The following is a 19,571-nucleotide window of genomic DNA, read 5'->3' as shown; positions in this document are numbered from 1 at the left end:
CACATATGTAAGGTTCCTTTTCATTGACTGCAGCTCTGCCTTTAATAGCATCATTCCAAATAAACTGATTCCTAAGCTCCAGAACCTGGGCGTTAGCACCCAGATCTGCAGCTGGATCTTCAACTTCCTCACAGACAGGATCCAGGCTGTAAAAATAGGGGACAAGCTCTCCTCTACAATCACTCTGAGCACCGGTGCCCCACAAGGCTGTGTACTCAGCCCCCTGCTGTACTCACTGTACACCCATGATTGTGCAGCCAAGTTACCATAAAACTCAATATATAAGTTTGCTGATGACAACACAATTGTAGGCCGTGTCTCGGGTAATGATGAGTTTGAGTACCGAGAGAAAATCAAGAACCTGGTGGCATGGTGCGAAGACAATAACCTATCCCCCAATGTCAGAAGGACGAAGGAATTGGTTATTGACTTCAGAAGGAGTAGCAGACCGCACGACCCAATTTACATCAGTGGGGCACAGGAGGAACAGGTCAAAAGCTTTAAGTTCCTTGGGGTCAATATCACAAGTGACCTGACTTGGTTCAACCAAGCAGAGTCCACTGCCAAGAAGGCCCACCAGCACCTTTACTTCCTGAGAAAGCTAATGAAATTTGGCCTGACCCCTAAAACCCTCACTATTTTTTATAGATGCACTGTAGAAAGCATTCTTCTAGGGTGCATCACAACCTGGTATGGAAGTTGTCCTGTCCAAGACCGGAAGAAGCTGCAGAAGATCGTGAACACGGCGCAGCACATCACACAAACCAATCTTCCGTCCTCGGACTCACTTTACATCGCACGCTGTTGGAGCAGTGCTGCCAGGATAATCAAGGACACGACCCACCCAGCCAACACACTTTTTGTCCCTCTTCCCTCCGGGAGAAGACTCAGGAGCTTGAAGACTCGTACGGCCAGATTTGGGAACAGCTTCTTTCCAACTGTGATAAGACTGCTGAACAGATCCTGACCCAGATCTGGGCCATACCCTCCAAATATCTGGACCTGCCTCTTGGTTTTTATGCACTACCTTACTTTCCCTTTTCTATTTTCTATTTATGATTTATAATTTAACTTTTTATTATATTTACTATCGATTTGTACTCCAGGGAGCAGGAAGCGCAGAATCAAATATTGCTGTGATGATTGTACGCTCTAGTATCAATTGTCTAGCAACAATAAAGTAATAATAATAAAGTAATAATAATAATTTTTGTGTATCTTTGCACTGTAGTGTTGCTGCAAAATAACAATTTTCATGTCATATAAGACAGTGATAATAAATCGGATTCTGATTCTTCCAATGCAGATTTTTAAAACCACCTCCAGGATCTTTCTGAAACTTGCTAGAATCTTTATTGCAGTATTTCTCACAAATAACATCTGTTAGCAAAAGAAACACTGTGCATCTCAGTGCAAAAGATCACTTTATTAGAAGAATATTAGTGCTTACAAACTTCAGAAAAGAAATGATGTTCACAAGTAGAGAGGCTGCTTTACACCTTGAGGGTAATTGTTCTACAGCCCTGCCACAGCTCAATGAGGAATAATAAGAAAGGAGTTCACACTGACTTTCCCTGCGGGATGGCAAATACTTGTATCTCTTGGATCAGCTTTAGCACAGAACAAAGGAAAATGACATTTGATCCCCTCTAGTAAACATGCATCTACGGCTGAAGGGAAAGTGAAAGGGATTTTGCTGTTGCTGTACTTGGTGAGTCCACTAGTCCTTGACATTGATGGTCTGGTGGGGGAGATGGAGCTGGCTGGGTTTTGTGGTTCCCAGGGGTCATGAGGAGATAATGATTTCAAAGGGTCATAGAAGAGTTGAGAGCAGTCCTTTTCTGCTAACCAATGGGACAGGGATTCATGAGAGGGGAATATGTTTGGGAGCCCATGCCTGTGCAGCAAATTAACACTGTCCTGATGTACTGTGATTTCAGTGCATCATGTGACCACGGCAACTTTGGCCAAGGAAGGTTGATTGTAGGAACTCCAATGCTCTGGAAAATCCTATGAAAAGCAATGAGTACATCCCAGTTCATCATGGGGAACACTCTCCCCACCATTGAGTGCATCTACACAAAACACTGTTACAGGGAAAATAATCCATCATCAGGAACCCCCACCACCCAGGACCTGCTCTCTTCTCGCTGCTGCCATCAGGAAGAAGATACAAGAGCCTCAGGACTCACACCACCAGGTTCAGGAACAGTTATTACCCCTCCACCATCAGGCTCTTCAACCAAAAGGGATAACTTTACTTGGTCCATCACTGAAATGTTTACATAACCTATTGGCTCACTTCATCTCATGTTTTCGATATTTATTGCTTATTTATTTACTATTATTATTTCTTTCTTTTTGTATTTGCACAGTTTGTCTTTTGCACACCGGTTGAATGATCAAGTTGCTGTGGTCTTTCATTGATCCTATCATGGTTATTAATCTATTATTAATTTATTGAGTATGCCTGCAAGAAATTTTATCTCTGGGTTGTATATGGTGACATACATGTAATTCGATAATAAATTTACTTTGAACTTGATAGAGGTGTACAAGATAATAAGAGGCACAGACAGAGACTTCTTTCCAAATTGCTAATCCCAGGGGGCATAACTTTAAGGTGATAGAGAAAAGTATAGGAGGTATATCAAAGGTAAGTTCTTTAAACAGAGAGTGGTAGGTGTGCCCTGCCAGAGGTGGTGGTAGACGCAGATACGTTTGGGGCATTTAAGAAACTCTTAGATAGGCACATGGGTGATTGAAAAATGGAGGGCCATGAAGAGGAAAGAATTAGATTAACCTTGCAGTTGGTTAAAAAGTCAGTACAACATGGTGTGCCAAATGGCCTGTACCGTGCTGTAATGTTCTTTGTTCCATGGTTTGAAACGGTACCAGCATACTTAGAAATCCTTGTCAGCATGGGGGATTTGGGCTGAAGGGCCTTTTCCCATGCCAAATGGCTCCATAACTCAATGCACTCAGCACAAAATGTTGCTTACTCCAGCCGAGTATGCCAACACCTACAGGACAAATTGATGCTAGATTTAAGCAACAAAAGTGAGGCAGTCTTAAGAATAGCGTGAGTCAGGAATGGAAGAATATAGCAGTGACACCTGTGCAGGGACCATGAGAAGGTGTGCTGAAGAGACAAGCAGGAAATCTTGGGGGAACAGAGGTAGCCGCAGAGCAGGTATTGATGGTGTGTCTGAACCACGGCCGAGGGAGTGCTTTCACCAACAAGAGCCAGACATTGACAATAGTGCTTTGCAGCTCCTGAAGGAATGGCCTAGTTGACAAGGGGGTGAGCTCTAATCTGATGTCTCTGAGGGGAAAGACAAAACTCCAGAGTCAATCTTTATCAGACTTTACTTCCACACTAGCTCCGTAAGTGAGGAGTGGACAGTCGGCTTGCTGTAGGAAAGGATCAATGGGGCTTGAAGCTCAATCTCTCCCAAGGGGCCTGACTCTCAGCTCACGATGGCCTTGGTATGCTCCCAGCCTCTCGTACTGATAATCTTGCTCCACACTTGGGAGGTCATATGGTCTAATATCTGCTTCAATATGGATAGTATTGCAATAAGATCAACGTGAATCAATTGCTACCTACCTATAGAACCAGCTGTGCTTTAGTGGGTCCAGGTGAGGTTTCTCAAACTGAAGCATTGGCTGTCCATTTCTCTGCACACCTGACCTGATGAGCTCCTCCAGCGTCTTGAATGTCATTCTTAACTCTCAGGCTGACTTAGTGATCCTAAAAGGCTTTTATGAAGCAGTAGGTTGTAGAAGCAATTCCTCATAGCAGAGGTGCATAAAACCGCCTTCGGGTAAGAGGGACGAGGTTATAAGAGGAAACTTTCCAGGGAGGCGTAAGGATCTGGAATGCACTGCCTGAGGGAGTGGTGGAGGCAGAGTCTCTCACGTCATTTAAGCAATACCAAGACGAGCATTTGCATTGTTAGTGCATGGAAGGCAATGGATTCCGTGCTGGTGGATGGAATTTGCATAGATGGGTCAGCATAAATATGATGGGCAAAATGACCCGCTCTGCACTATATCAGTGTGAATCTGTAACCAGGGCTGCCTGCTTGACCAGTCAGTTTACAGGTCTTGGCCTATACTGTCACTGAGCACCATTGATCCACACTGTCAGCCTGTGCGGCACAGCTGCACTGCATCATCTGTCAGGAACAGTCAGAGAGCCCGTCCAGGTTCTTGGATGTAAACAGGTGATTTTCAGGGAACCTGCAGGGGCCCCAGAATTCCCATAGGCCTTCATGGGAATAAAACCAAGGGCCAGTCTGGGGGGTTTCTGGGAGGTCTCCCTAGCAAGCTCAGGGGTTCCTGCATTTGTCCAGGCTGGCTGCCTGGTGTTTTTAGCACCTCTGTCCAGATCCCCAACCTGTATCGAAAATTCATGAACGGGTGGTCTGTGTGGCTATGTACGCTAATTTAGCTTGTGCTGCTGAGTGTGAAAGGGCAAGAGGATCCAAAAAGGTGATGGGCTTTAAAACTGGACATGCTGGGTGCACGTCCCATCTTGTCCGCACGCTCAAACCACCAACTTCTTTCCGAATCGCCAGCAGTGTCCTTTTACTGCAACGTTCGACTTCTGCAGGTGAGCCACCCTTTGCGGCCCATGTTAACCAGTGCTAACCAAAGCCTGGCATCAGCCCTGGTCTGAAAATAACAGTAGTTCCCAGAAGTGACCCTACACCTACCCTTGAGCACCGTTTTTGAGTTGACGCACCAGCGATCGGCTGGTCAGAGGCTGTTTTCGGACTGGACGTTAACGCGGGATCTGGCCTTGCTCAGGGCACTGGTGATGGCGAGAGCACCACCCTGCAGGAAGCGGACAAAGTTGTCGGCCACCAGGGGGCCGAGGGCATACATCCCCCTCTCTTGTGTGCACTCGTACGTGTAGTGGTCCACGCCTATGGGGTTGCGCTTGGTGCTGATCGGGAGTTCCGGGTTGATGGCCAGAGACCTTCCACCATCGGGCAGAAAGGCCAGGTTGGGCTCCGAGCCGATCAGAACAAGGGCCATGAAGATGTTGGCTGTCCTGCTCCCTCCTGACGCCAGGTCCTGAAGGACACATTTCTTGTCGTGGGTGAAGCGTACCACCTGGTGTCCAGGAAGGCTGAGGTAGTCATTGTAGGGCCCTGTGCTGGTGCACGCCTGCTGGACCATCATCTGGTGGACCTTGTGATACTCTGGATACATCAGTTTTGGAAGCTGGTTGAAGATGAGACCTGGGTCATTCACCTGCCTGCGGAAGACGTGGATTACTGGGACGTTGCTATGACGAGCAGCAATGACAGCATCGGCAGCAGTCAAACCTGCTCCCACGATCAAAATGGGGTCAAAGCTCATTGCCTTCTGGTACTCCTTAATGACCGTTTCCACTTCCGAGGTGGCGTGATGGACAAAGGGGAGCTCTTCACCATCAATGCCCAGCCAGGTGGAGCTGTCATAGGTGCCCGTTGCCAGCACAACATTCTCCGTGCAGATGGAGAAAGCCTTCTCTGAGCCGCCCTCTGTTACGCTGTAGCCGCTCACCTCAAACAGGTTCGCAAGAGAAGGGTTATCCAAGGTTTGGTTGTCCGCGCACATCTGCTCTTCCCTGCCGGGCAGCCGACTGAGCCTCCTCACTGAGGTGACGACAGCCCCACACACAAAGTTCTCCTGCAGCTCCTTAGCGTGGATGTAGTGCTGATAATACTGGGCGACATCAGCGGTCATGGCCCTGTCGTTCCGCAGGTACCTGCAAGACAATCACAGACATGCAGTGAGGCTCGCAGAGCAGACATCCCACTACCCCTGCTCACCTCACTCGTGCCGCTGACAGTCTCTCCCATGACGGGTGTTTGTGGCTCATTTAATCAAGTGAGACGTCTGGTCACCAGAATCTTTAACAGGCTGTCCATGCCCACGCTGAGATTGCAGACCCATGCCCTGCTTTCACTACTCTATCCATGGAGTTATACAGCACAGAAATGGGATCCATATGCAATTTGTCACACTGACATGAATCTTCTCTACACTAGTCCCGTTTGCCAGTACTAGCCCATATCCATCTGCTCCTTTCTGATTCATGTACTTGGCCAAATGTTCTTTAGATGCTGGAATTGGACATAATTACACCACTTCCTCCACATACCCTCCTGTCTTTGTGAGGAAAATATATCTTTCAGGTCCCTTTTAAATCTCGTCCTCTCACCTTAATTCTGTACCCTCTAATTCTAGACTGCTCTCGGATGCAAACAAAGAGATTGTGGTGATCTCACTTATCTAAGGCCCCCTTAAGGTAGGGCACTTAATCAAAATAATCTTTCCTATTCTAGAATTAAGAGGGCATAGGTTTAGAGTGCATGGAAGGCATTTTAAAGGGGATCTGAGAGGTCAGTTCCTCCAGCATTTTGTGTGTGTTGATTTGAGAGGTGAGTTTTTGTTACAGCGTGATTGATATTTGGAATGTGCTGCCAGGGGAAGATGGTGGAATCAGATACAATCACAATAGCTAAGAGGCATTTAGACAGTCACTTATGTAGGCAAGAATACAGTGTTAATGCAGGCAAATGCGATTAGTGTTAGTGGGCAAAAAGGTCAGCATAGGTATGGTGGGCTGAATGGCCTGTTTCTGTGCTGTACAACTCTATGATTCAATGACATAGAAACATAGAAACATAGAAAATAGGTGCAGGAGTAGGCCATTCGGCCCTTCCAGCCTGCACCGCCATTCAGTATGATCATGGCTGATCATCCAACTCAGAACCCTGTACCAGCCTTCCCTCCATACCCCCGATCCCTTTAGCCACAAGGACCATATCTAACTCCCTCTTAAGTATAGCCAATGAACTGGCCTCAACTGTTTCCTGTGGCAGAGAATTCCACAGATTCATCACTCTCTGTATGAAGAAGTTTTTCCTAATCTTGGTCCTAAAAGGCTTCCCCTTTATCCTCAAACTGTGACCCCTCGTTCTGGACTTCCCCAACATCGGGAACAATCCTCCTGTATCTAGCCTGTCCAATCCCTTTAGGATTTTATATGTTTCAATCAGATCCCCCCTCAATCCAACGACACTGTCACTATGTGCTAGGTTTTGTTTTGTCCTGTTTTCTCTACAAATCTACATTGTTGACAAGACAAGCCTTTACTTGTACATTGTTGACAAGAGAAGCCTTTATTGCCTATCAGTGAGATTCATTCTTGAAATCAGGCATCTGAGTGACTGCAGACAACCATGTGCCCAGACTAGCCATGGTTGGCAGTGAATTCGATGGAAACTAACCAGACGCACAGGTATCAGCTCTTTAATTAAAAAGTTCAGCCTTCCAGCTGCTGGGGTGGGAACTGCCAGTCATCCAATGCACCAGAACTCTCCTTCAGTGGGCCTCAGCATTATTTAGATCCAGATAATACAGTCGAACATAAACAGGCCCAATATGTCCACACTGACCAGGGACTTCCATCTGTGTTAATTCCACCTGCCAGTCTGCAGCCCTCTACACCGGAGTGATTCAAATGCTCCATCCAGACATTTCTCCAGTGCTGTCAGGGACCCTGGCTCCACCACTCTCCCTCTCTGGCCGTGTGTTACAGCTACTCATCACTCTCTGGGTGAGGAAGGTTCCCCTCAGACCCACTCTCAGCTGCACCCTCCGCATTGCTATCACATCTTTCCTGTAGTATGGTGATCTGAACTGCACGCAGTATTTCAGCTGAGGTCTGACCAACATTTTGTGAAGCTCAGGCAGAAGCTTCCCACTTTCAAATTGAATGCCTAGAATAAAAGGTAAACACAACAAGTGTCGGGAACCTAGGTTTTCAAAAGATACTGAGGCCCTGGTTAAGAGGAGAAAGGAGGTGCATAGCAGGTAGGGGCAGGTAGGAACAAATGAGGCGCTTATGGAGTACAAGAAATGCAAGAGAACATTTAAGAAAGAAATCAGGAGGGCTAAAAGAAGGCATGAAGTTGCTCTTGCAGACAAGGTGAAAGAACATCCTAAGGGACATGATAACAGAAAAGGGATTGCAAGAGACAAAACTGGTCCTCCAGAAGATCAAAATGGTATCTATGTGTTGAGTCAAAACAGATCGAGGAGGTCTTAAATCATTTTGTTTGCATCTGTATTTATTTGGGGGATGGATACAGTCTATAGAAGTGAGGCAGGGCGGCATCAATTTCATGAACTCTGCACAGATTACAGAGGAGGAAGTGTTTGCTACCCTGAGGCAAATCAGCATTGATAAATCCCCAGAGACTGACAAGGTGTTCCCAAGACCCTACGGGAGGCAAGTGCCGAAATTGCCAGGGCCTTAGCAAAGATCTTTAAATCTTCCTTAGTGACAGGAGATCTACCAGAGTGCTGGAGGCTAGCCAAGGTTGCTCCACTGTTTAAAAAGGCTCTGAACATAAATTAGGCTCGAAACAGGAAATTATAGGCCAGTGAGTCTGACAACAGTTACGGGAAAGTTATTGAAAGGTATTCTAAGGGACTGAATTTATACCGTAAGTATTTGGATGGACATGGACTGATTAAGGAAAGACAGCATACACCTAACCATTCTTATACAGTTCTTCAAGGATGTTACTGGGAAAATGGATGAAGGCAAGGCAGTGGATGTTGTCTACATGGATTTTTAGCAAGGTATTTGACAAGGTCCTGCACGGGAGAATGGTCAAGAAAATTCAGGCGCTTGCGTTCAAGATGAGGTAGTAAATTGGATTAGGCGTTGGCATTATGGGAGAGGCCAGAGAGTGGTAGTAAATGATTGCCTCTCTAACTGGAGGCCTGTGACTAGTGGAGTACTGCAGGGATCGGTACTGGGTCCTTTGTTGTTTGTCATCTATACCAATGATCTTGATGATAATGTGGTTAACTGGATCAGCAAATTTATAGCTGACACCAAGATTGGGAGTGCAGAGGACAGTGAAGAAACCTATCATGGCTTGCAGAGGGATCTGCATCAGTTGGAAAAATTGGCTGAAAAATGGCAGATGGAATTTAATGCAGACAAGTGCAAGGTCTTGCACTTCGGCAGGACCAACTAGGGTAGGTCTTACACAGTGAACAGTAGGGCACTGAGGAGTGTGGTAGAACAAAGGGATGTGGGAATACAGCTCCATAATTCATTAAAAGTGGCATCACAGATAGATAGGGTCATAGAGAAAGCACTTGGCACGTTAGCCTTCATAAATATTGAGTACAGGAACACACATCAAAGTTGCTGGTGAACGCAGCAGGCCAGGCAGCATCTGTAGGAAGAGGTACAGTCGACGTTTCAGGCCGAGACCCTTCGTCAGGACTAACTGAAGGAAGAGTGAGTAAGGGATTTGAAAGTTGGAGGGGGAGGGGGAGATCCAAAATGATAGGAGAAGACAGGAGGGGGAGGGATGGAGCCAAGAGCTGGACAGGTGATTGGCAAAAGGGGATACGAGAGGATCATGGGACAGGAGGTCCGGGAAGAAAGACAAGGGGGGGGGACCCAGAGGATGGGCAAGGGGTATATTCAGAGAGACAGAGGGAGAAAAAGGAGAGTGAGAGAAAGAATGTGTGCATAAAAATAAGTAACAGATGGGGTACGAGGGGGAGGTGGGGCCTAGCGGAAGTTAGAGAAGTCGATGTTCATGCCATCAGGTTGGAGGCTACCCAGAAGGAAAATAAGGTGTTGTTCCTCCAACCTGAGTGTGGCTTCATCTTTACAGTAGAGGAGGCCGTGGATAGACATGTCAGAATGGGAATGGGATGTGGAATTAAAATGTGTAGCCACTGGGAGATCCTGCTTTCTCTGGTGGACAGAGCATAGATGTTCAGCAAAGCGGTCTCCCAGTCTGCGTTGGGTCTCGCCAATATATAAAAGGCCACATCGGGAGCACCGGACGCAGTATATCACCCCAGTCGACTCACAGGTGAAGTGTTGTCTCACCTGGAAGGACTGTTTGGGGAACATCTACGCTCTGTCCGCCAGAGAAAGCAGGATCTCCCAGTGGCCACACATTTTAATTCCATATCCCATTCCCATTCTGACATGTCTATCCACGGCCTCTTCTACTGTAAAGATGAAGCCACACTCAGGTTGGAGGAACAACACCTTATATTCCGTCTGGGTAGCCTCCAACCTGATGGCATGAACATCGACTTCTCTAACTTCCGCTAGGCCCCACCTCCCCCTCGTACCCCATCTGTTACTTATTTTTATGCACACATTCTTTCTCTCACTCTCCTTTTTCTCCCTCTGTCCCTCTGAATATACCTCTTGCCCATCCTCTGGGTTCCCCCCCCCCTTTGTCTTTCTTCCCGGACCTCCTGTCCCATGATCCTCTCGTATCCCCTTTTGCCTATCACCTGTCCAGCTCTTGGCTCCATCCCTCCCCCTCCTGTCTTCTCCTATCATTTTGGATCTCCCCCTCCCCCTCCAACTTTCAAATCCCCTACTCACTCTTCCTTCAGTTAGTCCTGACGAAGGGTCTCGGCCTGAAACGTCGACTGCACCTCTTCCTAGAGATGCTGCCTGGCCTGCTGCATTCACCAGCAACTTTGATGTGTGTTGCTTGAATTTCCAGCATCTGCAGAATTCCTGTTGTTTGAGTACAGGAAATGGGATGTTCTGTTGAAGTTTTATAAGATGTTTGTGAGGCCTAATTGGAGCATTGTGTGCAGTTTTTGTTCACCTACCGACAGAAGAGATGCAATTAAGTTTGAAATAGTACAGAGAAAATTTACAAAGATTTTGCTGGGTCTGATAGACCTGAGTTACAATGAAAGATTGAATAGATTAGGGCTTTATTCCTCGAACATAGATGATTGAGAGGAGATTTGATAGAGGTATACAAAATTATGAGGGGTATAGACAGAGTAAATGCAAGCAGCCTTTTTTCCACTGAAGTTGGTTGGACCTACAATCAAAGGTCAAATGTTAAAGGTGAAAGGTTTAAGGGGAACATGATGGGAAACTCCAAGGGTCATGAGAGTGTGGAATAAGTTGTTAGCACAAGTGGTACATGCAAATTCGATTTCAATGTTTAAGAGAAGTTTGGATAGGTACATGGATGGTCGGGGCATGGAGGGCTATGGTTCCAGTGCTGGTCAATAGGAGCAGACAGCTTAAGTGGTTTCAACATGGACTAGATGGGCCAAAGGGTCTGTTTCTGGCTGTACCTCTCTATGGTTCTGTGACTCTATGACTCTAATGAAGGCCAGAATCTCACCAGTCTTCTGAACCACATTCTATACACTGTCACCTTCGAGGATCTTTAGACATATACCAGTGCCGGTAACAAGGTGAAATTGTGCATTTAAATGAATACAGATAAGGAGGGTAATGGTCACTTTATCCATATGGTAATCAATCACATCCTTCTTATAGAATGTCAGTTCCCATGCTCCATGACTCCACGACTGTGGCATCCAGAGTCATGGGGGGGAGAACGTGTAAACTCCACACAGACAGTGTCCAAAGTCAGGAATGAACCCAGGCGTCTGGCACTGAGAGATAGTGGCTCGCCTGGCTGCACTACAATGCCACAGTTAGTTCTTCACTGAGTGGCCACATGATTGTGCTACCCATGTCTTATTGTCTGGTAAAGAATGAGAAGATGAGGAGACAAAATCAGGCCTGTCAGTGTGGACATCTGAAATGTAGATGATCCTTTACCTTCTCTTGTCTCTCATCCAGTCCCTGAAGGGCAGGTCAGGTAACTCCATCCATTCTCCAAGACTCAGTGTAAACACGGATCCCTCAATGGACTGTTAAAGAAACAGATTCAATGGAAAGTTCATCCTGAACTTTAATGTGCTTTTCCCAACTTAATGGAAATCCATAGTAACCAGTTTAACCTGTTGTAAAATTACTTGTTATACCTACGTTGAGAATTAATGTTCAGCAATTACATATTATGTGACAAGCATCCCACAATTACGAACCGCAGAGATGGCATGGGTTACAATGATATATTATGTAAATCACCGATGCACTGGGAATTTTGGAGGTCCAGTGTCTGTGAGTCTTCCACCAGGAAAATTAGACTTCTGCAGCAACGGCAGCACAGTATGTTGTAAACTGACATTAATTACATCAGTTTACCTTGTTGAGGGCTTGCAACAACTGTTAGACACTTCCTCTTACTTACCCCTTGAACAAGACCCCACCAAGGAAGACCAGGATATTGTCTCCCACACCGTCACTGACCTTATCAGCACTGTGGATCTCCCATCCACTGCCACCAACCTCATAGTTCCCACACCCCACACCTCCCATATCTACCTCCTACCCAGATCCACAAACCTGCCTCTCCAGGTAGACCTGTTGTTTCAGCTTGTTCCTGCCCCACTGAACTTATATCTGCACTCCTTGATTCAGCTTTATTCCCCACCCCCAGTTCGGTCCCTTCCTACCTACATCCGTGACGCTTCACACACTGTAGATCTTTTCAATGATTTCAAGTTCCCTAACCCCAGTCCCTATGCACCTCTATCCCCCACAGGAAGGCCTCAAAGGTCTGCGTTTCTTTCTGACCAGCAGAACAAAACGGTCCCCCTCCACCACCACTCTTCTCCATCTGAAGAAACTTGTCCTAACTCTCCATACCTTCTCCTTTGGCTCCTCCCACTTCCTTCAAAAAAAGGGTGTAGTCATGGGCACTGGCATGGACCCCAGCAATACCGGCCTTTCTGTCGGCTACGTGGAACAGTCTATGTTTCAAGCCTACACTGGTATCAATCCCCAACTTTGCCTACACTATATCGACGACTGCATTGGTGCTGCCTCCTACACCCATGCTGAATTCGTCAACGTCATCAACTTTGCCTCCAACTTCTATCCTGTCCTCAAATTTACCTGGTCCATTTTCAACACCTCCCCTTGCCACTTTCTTGATCTCTCCGACTCTATCTCTGGAGACAGCTTGTCTACTGATACCTTTTATAAACTCACGGATTCTCACAGCTACCTGGACTATTCCTCTTCCCACCCTGTCTCTTGAAAAAAGGCCATCTCTTTCTCTCAATTCTTCCATCTCCACTGCATCTGCTCTCAGGATAAGGCTTTTTATTCCAGAATTAAGGAGAAGTCTTCCTTCTTCAAAGATAGGTGCTTCTCTTTCTCCACCGTCAATGTTGCCTTCAACCGCTCATCTCTTCCATTTTGCACTTCTATCCTCATCCCATTCTCCCACCACCCCAAAAGGGACAGGGTTCCTTTTGTCTTCGCCTACCACACCACCAGCCTCCGTGTCCAGCACACAATTCACCATAACTTCTTCCATCTCCAATGGAATCCCACCACCAAATACATCTTTTCCTCATCTCCGCACTTACTGCTTTCCGCAAGAATCGCTCCATATGTGACTCCCTTGTCAATTCATCCCTCCCCACTGATCTTGTTCCTGGAACTTATCCTTGCAAATGGTACACTTGCCATTTCACCTCCTCCCTCACTACCACTCAAGGTCCGAAACAGTCCTCCCAGCTGAGGCGACACTTCACCTGTGAGTCTGTTGGGGTCATCTACTGTATGCAGTGCTCTTGGTGTGGCCTCCTGTACATCAGTGAGTCTCAGTGTAGATTGCGAGGCCGTTTTGCTGAGCCCCTACACTCTGTCCGCCAGAGAAAGCAGGATCTCCCAGTGGTCACCCATTTCAATTCTGACCTCTCAGTCCATGACCTTCTCTACTGCCACGATGACACCACACTCAGGTTAGAGGAACAATACCTCATATTCTGTCTGAGTAGCCTCCAACCTGAAGGCATGAATATCGATTCCTCGAACTTCCTGTAATGCCCCCCTCTGCAGCATTTGCCTTTCCTACTTCCTTCTCTCTCCTTATCTGCTTACCTGGCCATCACCTCCCTCTGACACTCCTTCCCCCTTTCATCCTTCTGCCCTCTCAGATTCCCCCTTCTCCCATCCTAGTAATTTCCCAGCTCTTTTCTTCACCCCTGCCTCTCCTGGTTTCTTCTATCACCTCGTGTTTCAGCCTCCCGTCCCCCTACATTCTTATTCCAAATCCTCACCTACTTTTTCTCCAGTCCTGATAAAGCGTCTCCACCCAAGATATTGACTGTACTTTTTTCCGTAGATGCTGCCTGGCCTGCTGAGTTCCTCCAGCATTTTGTCTGTGTTGCTTTAATTATGTAAGCTTCAATCAAAGTACAATAGTATCATTTAGGTAAGAGTTGAATGGGTACATGGAGGGGTGGAGCTTAGAGGGCTAGGGGCTGAAAGCAGGAAATTGGGACTAGCTGGCTGGGACTGTGGTCAGTGTGGACTGTTTGTGTCAGAGGGCCGGTATATGTGTTGAACTGCTCCATAACTCAATATCCGTGATCCATGCACAACTTACACAGCAAAATAAACGTATAGTGATGGTAGTGCAAAAAGGAGCCAGTGTTTTCCCGGCATATATGGCGCATAAACTCTTCACTTCCCAGCTGAGTCCAGGTGTCAATTTTAACCAATATTTCGATGACAAACTCCATCATCTTCATCAGGGATGATGCCTGGGCACGTCTAGCCCGGTGCTATACTGGATGATGCGAGTTAAAATCAACACCGGCACCCGGCTGGGAGCCTGAGTGGAGCTATGCAACATTAGTGCAAGTTGGGAAATATAATCCAAGGTACAATTACGGTTTTAAAGGCTGGTTCAAGAATTTGATAGAAGTGGGGAAGAGAAAGTTTAGGCTGTCGTTTATTGCTCTGTCACAGTATCTTATACACCTGTTGCTCAATCTGTGGTGGAAGAAGTGCATAAAGTGACTGAGGATGGAAGGACATTTGGTTGGACCAGTGTGAGTGTAACTGGAACAAACTGTTTCCTTATCCTTAATTGTGTGTGTGTGCACGCGTGTGTGTGTGTGTGCGTGTGTGTGTGTGTGTGTGTGTGTGTGTGTGCGTGTGTGTGCGTGTGTGTGTGTGTGTGTGTGTGTGTGCACGCGCGCGCGCGCGCTACCGTGAAGAACAGGTGACACAGTGCTATATACATATATAAACAAGACTATCCTATCAACTAATCAACTAGAATCGGGCACAGCCAGGAGCACCAAGGCAGCAAAAGAGGGAGGAGAAGATGGCGGCACGATGGCAGCGCAGGCCTCTCTGGTGAATGATATCTGTAATCTGCCAAGTAGGGGACCATGCAAAATTCTGATTTGATGGAGATGGACGTGAGAGTACGGAGGAACATTTGGAGAAACTTCTGAAATGCCCGCTTCGCTGTCACTGCTACCGTGTGGTAACTGGAATCTCCGGAGCTGAAGGCCTCGAATCCTCAGCTTTGCTTGTTTCAGCGGCCGGTCAAGGTTGAAGGCACTCGGCAGAGGATGGTGCTTGGGAGGCTGTATCGGAGGGGCTGGTCGGAGGCTCGAAATTTTCGGACGGACGGACTCAGAGTCGGCTGTGGTCGGCTGCTTCCAAGGCATCGGCAAGTTGACGGTGCCTGGAGGTTTATGGCAGGGAGTTTCTCCCTTTTGCCACCTGCTATCAGGGACCCAGGAGTCGATCGATTTGGGGACTTTGAGACTATTTTTTTTACCGTGCCCGTGGTTTGTTCTTTATCAAATTATGGTATTGCTTTGCACTACTGTAACTATATGTTATAATTATGTGGTTCTGTCAGTGTTGGTCTTTGGTTTGTCCTGTTTTCTGTGATATCATTCTGGAGAAGCACCGCATCATTTCTTAATGCATGTATGTATTTCTAAATCACAATAAAAGAGGACTGAGCTTTCTCATAATCTAAAAATAATAAATAACCTGGAGCTGTTTGGAAATATTTTCATACTTACATGCCAAGCTCCACCAGGAGGTCCCTTGCCCAGGACTAGGTGAGGAATGTATTGGTCTGGTTCAAGTCTCCAGCTCAGCACAGAATCTAAGGATACACCCAAATCAGCATCAGGTCGCAGGATGGAATCGAACAGGACGGCAACTGGACTGTGGGAACGGCCCTCCAATCCCTCAGACAGGAACTCCAGGTTCTGGGAACAGCAGGGTAGATAAAGAAGAGTATGACGATACTGATGAAGAGGAGTGTAATGGTGAAGTGCTCAGCAAAAAGCCCCCAACTCGTCCCACATGTACTGCTACAGACAATTATTTCCCTAGTTCCAAGCAGAAGAAGTCTTTGCATTCGAACTTCTCATCTTCAGGTTTCTGGATGTAAACATCACCAATAATTTGTCCTGGTCCAAACATGTGGTCAGCATGAGCAAAGGAGCACACCAACACCTCTACCTCCTCATGAGGATAAGCAGCTTCCCCAAGCACCCTCACAATTTGTACAGGTGCACAACAGAAAGCATCCTATTAGGATGCATCATAGATTTGTATGGGAACTTCTCTGCCCACAACTCCAAGAAATAGCAGAGAGTTGTGATCACAGCCCAGCCCAATGTGCAAACCAGCCTTCCCTCCACTGTCTCTGTCTACAATTATGGCTACCTTGGGAAAGCAGCCAACATTCCACCCGAGTCATCATCTCTTCTCACCCCTCTCACTGGGTAAAAGATCCAAAAACTTGAGAACTCATACTATTAGTCTGAAAGAAAGCTTCTGTCCCACTGTTATAGGACTTTTGAACAGGCCAATTATACAATAATTATGTCTTATTATGTCCAAATATTTCAAGAGTCATGAAGTTATGCTTGAGCTTTATAAAACTGCATCTGGAGTACTGCATTCTGTTCTGGTTGCCCCGTTATAGGGTGTGGAGGCTTTGGAAAATCATAGAATCAGCACAGCACAGGAACAGTCCATTTAGCCTATCTAATCCATGCTGACCTGTTCCATTGACCCACACCTAGACTACAGCCTTCAACACCCTTCCCATCCATGTACTTAAATGTTGAAATCAAACCTATATCCTTTACTTCCACTGGCAGCTCATTCCATACATTTACCACCCTCAGATTCCCCTTAAATATATCACCTTTCACATTTAACCTATGAACTCTCATTCTAGTCCCACCAAAAATCAGTGGGGAAAGCCTGCTTGTGTTGAGCCCTCAAGGTGCAGAAAAGGTTTACTGGGATACTGCCTGGATTAGAGGGTATGTGCTGTGAGGAGAGTCTGGACATTCTTGGATTGATTATTCTGGAGTGGTGGAGACCGACAGAAGTTTATGTATCTTCAAAGACTGAAATGTCCAATATGACAGGGCATGCATTTGAAGTCAGAGGGTCTAGGTTCAAAGGAGATGTACCGGGCAGGATTTTATTTCACATAGAATGGTGGATGCCTGAAATGTGTTACCAGTGGTTGTGCTGGAGACAGATACTATAGAGCCATTTAAGAGGCTCCTTGATAGACACATGAATGTTCAGTGAATGGACCATGTGTGGGATGAAGGGATTTGGTGTCATTAACTGAATGAGTTTGCCACAAGTTTGTGGGCCAAAGGATCTGTTCGTGTGCTGTACTGTTCTATTTCCCAGGTTGTGTGTTCCATGTGTGGGGCACTGTAAACTGGAACCATTAGGATATGAAGGGGAGAAATGGGAGGTTGGAAAGCTGAAAACCCAAGACCAGACCCCAAGCAGATCTAGGAATATTGGTGAGATGTGACTGTGTTACAGGGTGTTCAGGATACAGAAATCCCATGGGACAGTGACCAGACGATGTGTGGGGTGAAACAGCAATGTAATGGTCAGCATAACGGTATGACAGCCCCAGCGACTGCGATTCAATTCCCACCACTATCTGTAAACAGTTTCTACACTCTGTGTGACCGCCTGCATTTTCTCCAGGTACAGTATGCCAGTTTTCTTGCACAAACAGGTTAGTAGGTTAGTTGGTCCAATGTGTACAACTGTGTGCCATGGGCTTGTTGGGCCAGGAGGGCTTGTTACCATGCTTTATCTCTAAATAAAGTTTAAATCTGAATTTGGATTCTATCCTCTGTTAGAACAGTTACATTTTTTATGTAATAAATCTGAAAGTAATAACAGCAACATGCAAATGTGTCCACCAAACTGCCAGACTGGCACCTGATCACCAGGGGAAATATTCCTCTCTTTCCCAGTGCCAGTCTGTGCATGACTCCAATGTCAAGTGTTGATATTTAAGAGGAAGCTGATGTTGCTCTTCAGTTAAATAGTACCTTTACTGTGGCAAGGTCATTAAAAACACAACACAGGGGCATTATCAAACAAAAACTGTCTTCTTTTAACAGGGTCTTCATAACCAATCCTTATAGAGGGTTCAGAAGTGGAGAGAGTGAGCAGTTTCAAGTTTCTGGGTGTCATGATCTCTGAGGATCTAACCTGGTTATAAAGAAGGCAAGACAGTGGCGAGACAGGAATGACGTGGGTGACGGGCAATTGAGGAGATGGTCAGATAACATAGCCCAGTCTCTACCAGCTTCCACTATCTCTTCAGACTGTGAATTGAACCTTGCAGGAAGAGCAGGTACTGAGCAAGGTCTCTGAAAAAGCAAAAGCAGGGAGCAGATATCCTCTGCCTGGGAAGGTGATTATGGAAACAAGTCAAACGGGTTCTTGACAGTGAAGAAATATGGTTTGAAAAAATAAAAAATAAGTGTGATTGCATTTTGAGAGAGCTGGAACATGATGGTGCATGAATGGACTCAAAAATGTACTGGGCAGTGACACAGTAGGCAGAGCTGCCACCCAGCAGGTTCAGTCTTGACTTCCGGTGCTCTCTGTGTGGAGCTTACATGCTCTCTCTCTGACTGAATGGGTTCCCGTTGTGTGATTGACTGATAGGGGGCTGTTAAGTTACCCCCAGTGCGTGGGTGAGGGGTTGAAACCATGGGGGATTTGATGGTGACTCTGGGGAGAATAAAAATGCAGTATTAATGTCATTTTAGTGTAAATGGGTAGCAGATGGTTAGCATGGATTCAGTGGGCTGAAGGGCCTTAACCTCTCTCTATGACACATGGTTTTTATACAGTAAGTCTGTTTAACTGTGCTAGAAACATTCATCATTCTTTAAGCATACTGTATGGTTCAAAAGCTGAAAGGGGAGAAAGATCAAATGCAGCACAGTCTCCCTGTTATTCATCCTCAAACTTAGTCACTTTACGTTACCTGATCGACGATGGATCTCCCCAGATTTGCCTCCAATTTCCGTTGAAGAATTGGATTGGGATGGACTGAAGATTCCTTAAAGTAAGGTCGATATCCAGACAGGAAGTAGGACAGACAAATGGCAGAGGGCCCATTCCCTGTTGAAAGACACAAAACCCTGTCAGAGGTTGTGAAGATCCTCGGCTGCTAGAGAAATAAAACACTCAGCGAGGCTCTGCTCAGAGACAGAGGGTTCATAGTGGTATGGGATGGGGAATGAGATAGTCAGGATGCAGCAGTCAACATCCTCTCCAGACATCACTGTAAACCCCACCCCAACATCCATTGGGGTGACTGCAGAAAGTAATGTTTCCATCCCGCTCCTCTGCAACTATGTCCTTATCCCTCTGTTCCCTTCTCTCTACTCCCTCAACAATTCCACCTCTCTCTGCTTCACTCCCCTCAATCACCCCTGACTCTCACTGCTCCCCTCTCCATTCCACTCCTTTACCATTATTCACCCAGTTCCCTGCTCTCCTC

General features: G+C 46.4%; 1 protein-coding gene across 1 annotated transcript in view; it reads right to left on the bottom strand.

Moving 5' to 3' along the window:
* Positions 1-703: 703 nt before the first annotated feature.
* LOC140210361 (oxidative stress-induced growth inhibitor 1-like) overlaps positions 704-19,571 on the bottom strand; it is a 37,212-nt gene continuing 18,344 nt past the window's right edge. The window contains exons 4-7 of the mRNA XM_072279245.1: positions 19,053-19,189; positions 15,790-15,981; positions 11,660-11,751; positions 704-5,764 (exon numbers count right to left, since the gene is read on the bottom strand). Coding sequence (XP_072135346.1) covers positions 4,765-5,764; positions 11,660-11,751; positions 15,790-15,981; positions 19,053-19,189 — 1,421 coding nt within the window. The 3' untranslated portion in view covers positions 704-4,764. The remainder of the gene's footprint in view (positions 5,765-11,659; positions 11,752-15,789; positions 15,982-19,052; positions 19,190-19,571) is intronic.

This window comes from Mobula birostris, chromosome 15 (assembly GCF_030028105.1).
Source record: "Mobula birostris isolate sMobBir1 chromosome 15, sMobBir1.hap1, whole genome shotgun sequence".
NCBI classification, from domain to species: domain Eukaryota; kingdom Metazoa; phylum Chordata; class Chondrichthyes; order Myliobatiformes; family Myliobatidae; genus Mobula; species Mobula birostris.
Note: the sequence above shows the minus strand (reverse complement) of the source record. Positions and strands in the feature narration are given on the sequence as shown.